Source organism: Otolemur garnettii, unplaced genomic scaffold, assembly GCF_000181295.1.
Source record: "Otolemur garnettii isolate 467f Iridium unplaced genomic scaffold, OtoGar3 scaffold00115, whole genome shotgun sequence".
NCBI lineage: Eukaryota > Metazoa > Chordata > Mammalia > Primates > Galagidae > Otolemur > Otolemur garnettii.
Window position 1 is genome coordinate 6,429,903 of NW_003852510.1, and position 7,269 is coordinate 6,437,171.

The 7,269-nt window shown below is 38.2% G+C and overlaps 1 protein-coding gene across 2 annotated transcripts in view; it reads right to left on the reverse strand.

Annotated features, from left to right (window-relative positions):
• Positions 1 to 7,269, reverse strand: part of SYNE2 (spectrin repeat containing nuclear envelope protein 2) — a 387,860-nt gene that overhangs the window by 183,549 nt on the left and 197,042 nt on the right. For both annotated transcript variants that reach the window (XM_023517601.1, XM_023517602.1), the window contains 2 exons: positions 4,896 to 6,993; positions 1,956 to 2,278 (listed from right to left, as the gene is read on the reverse strand). In XM_023517601.1, coding sequence (XP_023373369.1) covers positions 1,956 to 2,278; positions 4,896 to 6,993 — 2,421 coding nt within the window. The remainder of the gene's footprint in view (positions 1 to 1,955; positions 2,279 to 4,895; positions 6,994 to 7,269) is intronic.

Below are 7,269 nucleotides of genomic sequence, written 5' to 3' on the forward strand. Positions count from 1 at the left end.
AAAGAAAGAAAGAAAGAATATTAAAACAGGCTTAGTGCTCAGCTCAGCAGTTAGGGTGCCAGCCACATACACTGGAGCTGGCAGGTTTGAATCCAGCCTGTGCCAACTCTAACCACAAAATAGCCAGGTGTTGTGCCAGCTTCTTGTAGTCCCATCTATGTGGGTGGCTGAGGCAAGAGTGGCTTAAGGCCAAGAGTTTGAGGTTGCTCTGAGCTGTGACATGACAGCACTCTAGGGAGGGTGACATAGTGAGACTCTGTCTCAAAAGAAAAAAAAAAAGAAAATTAAAACAAGTCATTATTTAAAATATTATGTATCAATTAAAATTACTTCTGTAAAGTATTTGTTACAATGAGGAAAATGATGTTATGAAGTAAAAAATTTTACATTTTATATATAGCATTTTGAGATATAGCATAAAGTTATATATATAAAATAGAAATAGCCAAAATCCCCCATTGAAAGCAATTAAAATTCTGTATCAAATATATTTTTTATTATTATTTATTTATTTATCGGCACCCCCAAATATATTTTTTAAAAAACAACTCTTTTTTTTTTTTTTTTGAGACAGAGCCTCAAGCTATCCCCCTGGGCATAGCTCACAGCAACCTCCAACTCCTGGGCTCAAGCGAGTCTCCTGCCTCCGCCTCCCAAGTAGCTGGGACCAGAGGTGCCTGCCACAACGCCCGGCTATTTTTTGGTTGCAGCCATCATTGTTGTTTGGCCGGTCTGGGCTGGATTCGAACCCGCCACCTTAGGTGTATGTGGCTGGCACCTTAGCAGCTTGAGCCACAGGCGCTGAGCCTAAAAAACAACTCTTAAGACACACAAATAAACTGGCAAGGAATTGAGGCCTCGAACTCTATAAAATGGAAATACACAGAAATAAGTCAGGGTGCAGGGCCAGTTTATGCCACGAGGGCATTTTAGTTTTAATTTTCTTTGCTTCCTCCTAGAATGTAAGGGACAGATCACAAAGCCTGGAGCCAACCCCAGAAGGAGCGTCTGTTAGGTAACCTCCTCCGTAAAGATGTTTGTAACACATGTAACCATAGAGGACTGATATCTACAGAACACATTCCCAAAAACCATAATGAAATGACAGATGACCAATAAAATTGGGTCAAGTCTTGAACAAGCATTTTATAGAAGAGAAAATATATATGACCAGTAAATTTTCAAAAAGAAATCAAACTCAGTAGCTGTAATAGAAATGCAAATTAAAATCGCAATGAGATACAGCTTTTTCTCACTAGACCAGTAAAAATTAAGTCCTGCAATATCAGGTGTTGGCAAGGATATGGGACAACTGGAATATTTGTTTATATACTGCTGCCTTTTTTGACCCAGCAATCTGGCTCCTAGATACTCAAGGGAAGCTATTACATTAAAAAATGTTCCTAAGTGGCACTGCTTCTGCATGCAAAAACTGGAAACCATTCAAATGTCCATCAATAACTGGGAAAATAAACTTTCCTACAGGCAATAATCTGAGTAAACCTTGGGGGCCATAATGATGAGTTTGAAAAAAATTAAGTGGTAGAAGAATACGCACACACTAGGTGCTAGTTCAAAATTGTGAAAACAGGATACACGCCTGGTAAAAATACAACAGACACCAGGGCAATGGCAAATATAAAATTAGGATAGTGTTATGTCTCAGAGAGGGAAGAAGCACACAGAGGATTCAAATTAATCATGCTTATCTTTGAAGCTCTGGTTACAAAATGTTTGTTTTATTATTATTACTTTTATAAACAATCCATTGATAGATTAAATATATAATAAGAAAAAAGTATTAAAAATACAGTAAAAAAGCTACCACGGTTTCTTTAAATAATAATTTTTAAAAACCTTTCCTTATTTTCTAAATTATCTATAATGTACATGTATTAATTAAAACTCCCCATATTTTATATTCTTACAGCATTACGTTTAGAAGGCCCACCTACCGTTCTATGTCAGCCGTCTTTACTCTGATGGCTTCCTTCACGGCTGAGTTCTTAGAATCTAGTTCCTGTAAAGTACACTGAAGTTGGAGCTTGGCTTCAGGGCTGGATACAGCTGCTAGTTTCTCAGTGAGCTCCTGGACATCTGCTATTGCTGATTCCAATTCCTCTTGTTTCCTAAGAGGCATCTCTAGTGATTCTTCTGGATTATCGAGGTTTACTCTATGGGATGCAGTGATGGCTTCAAGGGAAGTGGCAATCTCCAGTGCCCTGGTGACTTCTTCTTCATAGCGTGTTAAATTTTCGTAAGCATCATTCAAGACAATCTGTGAATAGAAGATTAAATGCTGTGATAAAATTGTCAAACCTTTAGGGTTATTGTCATGCTTGAATTTTTGTAGAGTATTCATAATACATCTCTGAGTTTAATGAGAGTAGAATCCTCACACTTGCAGTTTGACATTATACTAGTATTTAAAAATGAATAATGTTTGGGCTTGGCACCCACAGCTCAGTAAGCAGGGTGCTGGCCACATACACTGAGGCTGGCAGGTTTGAGCCTAACCTGGGCCTGCTAAACAACAATGACAACTGCAACTAAAAAATAGCCAAGTGTTCTGGCAGGCGCCTGTAGTCCCAGCTACTTGGGAGGCTGAGGCAAGAGAATCACCTAAGCCTAAGAGTTAGAGGTTGCTGTGAACTATGATGCCACTGCACTCTACAAAGGGTGACATAGTGAGACTCTGTCTCAAAAATAAAATAAAATAAAAAAATAAAATGGGGGGCACCTGTGGCTCAAAGGAGTAGGGCGCCAGACCCATATGCTGGAGGTAGTGAGTTCAAACCCAGCTCTGGCCAAAAACTGCCAAAAAAAAAAAAGAAAAGAATAACTTTTGTTTGCCTAAACAAAAATTGTTTCTAGATTTTCTAAGACTCTAAATTCAAAATAACATCTTATGAATCATGTTTACTGAGTTAGGTTCCTACTCTGAAACTCTTATACTAGACTATGAATTATATAAAATGAACTGAATATATTTGTTATGAATAACCTTAATATCTGTGAACAAATGAAAGTAAAAAACTCTTGGCCACTGAATTTAGTTTGGGGACATCACTGAATGCCTCCAGATCTTAGTCTTCTCTATGAAATAACAATTGAAAGAAAAGACTTTTAAGGCCCATTCCAGGCCAGGTTTAATCATAATATTTAGGGGCTCTATGTATGTTGTTTCTTGAAACTTTTATTAAAGCCAAGTAGCGAAGTACTCAAATTACTCACTTGTTACAAACCTACTTAAAGGTTATATGAGGTTTCCTAACGCAACTTTACATTTCTATAGCATTTATACCTATCAAACTATTTCAAAAATAAGATCTAACAATAACTCTTTGAATTAGAAAAGGAAGTTAATTTCTCCTTTATGTAAACTGAATCTGACAAATATAAAAATACTACATAAAGCATTATATTCAGCACGGTGTGAATTCCAGTGATGCCTAAAATTTCAGAAGGATAGGAGAGGGAATATGTCGGAGTTGCTCTTCCACAGAGGTCAGCAAGCAGTCACAATTACTCAACTGGACTGTTGTAACAGGAAAGCCACTATATTCGGTACATAAACCAAAGGGCATGGATGTATTCCAAAAAACCTTATTTATAAGCACAGTCACTATGTGCAGGATTTGGATCTGATGGTCCCTACTTTGGAATCAGACAGAACTCAATTAGAATCCTGGTTCTATTATTGCTGCAAGACCCTCAGAAAAATCTTCATGTCTCTGAACTTCAATTTCCTTATTTTTGAACAGGCCTAATAAAAGCACCCACCTCACAAAGTTGCTGGAAAGATACATAAAAAGATAATCACAGCCTCAGGCATCTGTAAAAACTGGCCCCAGATCATTTATTCAGGAAATTTCTTGCTTATGCCCATTAGCAAGGACAAGCAAACTACATGTATCTAGAACCTGAACTAAAGCCTATCCAACTCTACACTAATAATGAATTACATGTTTATCTTACAGGTAACAGCTGGAGACAAGACAGAATCAGACATTCTTCTACCTGCCCAGAGACATCCACATAACTGATGCTTCCATCACTCCCTTATTTTATATAAAATGTAGATTTGGGGCCTCACAAGAAACTAGCCCCTACCTCATCAGTGCACACACACCCTGGACCCCCTGCCTTTTTCCTTCTCTCTGTATGCTTTTAAAACATTGAAGTTTCCAGCCTCCCTTTGGAAAAAAACGGCCACAGTTTTTGTTTTTTTACAGTTTGTGTTTTTTTCCCTTCAGGACATCCTCAAAATCTTGGCTTTCTAAACCTCCCTTGATTAAGATATTTGCCTCAGTCATTCATCTGGGTTGACAGATTAAATATGAAGTATTTAGCACTGTGCCTAGAACACAAATGTTAGTTATAACTAACTACACCACATTCCCCCTACACCACATTCCGATCATATTTTACTATCTCTAAAAACAAAAAAACCCCTAGTTTGTCCTAAGTTCCACAGAGACAGAAATAAACCTATCAGATTTGTCTTTTTCCAAACTATAAGGCACTGCATTTAGATGCAGAGTGTGTCAGGATTATAAACTGGTTTATTGCAATTTTTAACAATGGCTATCCTCCTGTAGAGAATTTCCCTGTAGAAACTGTAACTTCTTTAGAAGCACAGATATTAACTAGCAAAACACAAAGCAGACATCCTCAAACTGCAGCCCACTGAGGACATTTATCCAGCCTGCCGGGTGTTTTTGCCACTGCTGCCTGTCCTGCTTTGCAGCTGACTTGTCCTGGCCCGCAGACTGGCCCTCCAGCGGTCTGAGGGACAGTGAACTGGCCCCTTGTTTAAAAAGTTTGACCACCCCTGACACAAAGCCATGAAATAAAAACAGATGCACTAACTGCCTGATTTTAAAAAAACTTACCATGCGCATATCAATGCTCCCAATAAGCTGCCTTTGAAGGTCTTCAATGTCATGTAATTTTGTCTCCAAGTCACTGGTTTCAAAAGAGCTTTCTTCTCTTTGCCTCTCAATAGCAGTCACAGTTTTAATACTAAACATTTCTGCCTGCACTTGTTCTTGAAATGCTTCACAATTATCCTTTTCATTTTGAATATGTTTAATTTCCAAATTTATAAGTAAAGGCTGCTGTAATTGAGATTTTATCTGATTTAAAATATGTATGCAATTTTCTAATTTGTCCAGAAAATTCTTCTTATCCATTTTTTTGGGCTGGAATTCTAGTACCATGTTTTGAAGAACCTTATGCAACTTATCATTTTCTTCAACTTTCAGCTTTATTTGTAGTATTTCTTCCTCTTTGAATGAGTCATCGAAGGCCTTATTTTCATTTAAATTCTTTACTATCTCATCATATAAGCGCTTGGCTTTTTCAATTTTCTGGTTCAAAATTTGAGCACTGAGCACATTGGATTCTGGTAGAGTATTAGGAGCTTCCAGTACTGCTTCAGCACCTTTCTTAATCTGCAAATCCATAACTCTCATTTTATTTAGTGATGCTTGATATTTGCCATATTCTTTTTCAAATGTGTCTAACTGCTTAATTTTTTCTTCAAGTTCTTTCTCTTTTTCAAATACTTGTGTTTGTAATTGGTGAAGTTTTGAACCATCCCACTTTAGTCCCATGTAATCAAACACTTCTTTAAGTTTCAATGCTTCTAAGATGCTATGTTGAATACCAATGAATCTATCTTTAAGATTATGGGTCTCCTCTTTAACCTCTTGATTTATTTCTTGAAGTAGGAGTTCATTGTGTTGTATACTATCAACCTCCTTCTGAAGCACAGATGTTTTTTCATGGAGTTCTCTGTAAAAATTTATCTTGTATTCCACTTCTCTACATTTATTCTGAATGAATCTCTGCATTCTGTTGGCTCTAGTCTTCAGATTCTTTAAGTGATCATCCAGAAATAATTTCTCAAACACATTTAGACCCTCAAAGATGGTTGGGAGTTCCTGAAGATGTGTTGAGAGGACACTTACAATTTCCTGCAGTTCCTTCTGAGATGACTTCAAAGTGACATGGTGATGTTCCAGTTCAGCTTCTGTGGAGGTTGTTTCCACCTTGGGAATCATCAGTGTTTGCCCTCCTTGAAGTGTAAGTTGAAGCTTTCTTATTACTGAAAATAATTTGCTTCTTTCCTCCAATTTTAATTCTAATTGCTGTGATGTGTGAGTTGATTTTAAAACCAACATTTGGTATTGCTTCTGTAAGTCCTCTAGGAGATTATTTAAATCATCACTCTCACATGCTGTCAGGCTGGGAACGTTGGCTTTGATCTCTTCCACCAAGGACTCCACAGCCTTCTGCCTATCCAGAATGCCGTCATGTGTCACCTTGCATTTTCTGATCTGGGCAAGAATGTCGTCTGTGAGAAGGGAAATGGGGGTGGTAACGAGTTCACTCAGCAGATTCTTGATCCACAAAATAGTCTCTTTCACTTTGTTCCTCAGGTCACTCTTCTCAATCTGACGCTCTGCCTCTAGGCTTAACAGCTGTACCGCTTCTAATCGCTGCTTCAAATTATTTATTGCATCCTCCAAAAGTTTCTTTTCATTTTCTCCCCAAATCCTCTTCATCTGAAGTTCAGCTTGCCCCCTTAAAACAGAAAATCTGTGCTTGATGGCCTGGAGTTCAGTGGCCAAGGCGATAATGCTTTGGTTGCCCTCCTGTTCTGGAGAGTCCAGCCTTAACTGTAGACACTGCTGCTGCTGCTGCAGAGAACTCTCAAGGTCTTGCAACTGATTCATGAAGGATAGGAATGCACTGTATTCCACTACTTGCTGAGAATACTTCTTTTCAACCAGTTGTTCTACCTGTTCCCAACCATGTTCCAGGTGCTTAATCTGGATTTCCAGCAGTTTCTGATCCATGTCTGTTGCATGATTTGATAAATTCTCCCACTCGAGTTTCAGCTTGCTTAAAGAAACTTTCTCTTTTTCCACAGATGCCAGGAATTTTTTAATTTTGTCCAGATATGTTACACTATCCAGTGGTCCCCTAGAAAAAGAATAAAAACAGAGTTTGTTAATATTTAGTATTTATGGCTCAGTGGCTAGGCCATATGCACTGAGCTGGCAGATTTGAATCCAGCCTGGGTCTGTCAACAACAATGACAACAACCAAAAAAAAAAAAAAGACATGTGCTGTGGCAGGTTCCTGTAATCCCAGCTACTTGGGAGGCTGAAGCAAAAGAATCACTTAAGCCCAAGAATTTGAGGTTTCTGTGAGCTGTGACGCCATGGCACTCCACCTAGGGCAACATAGTGAGACTCT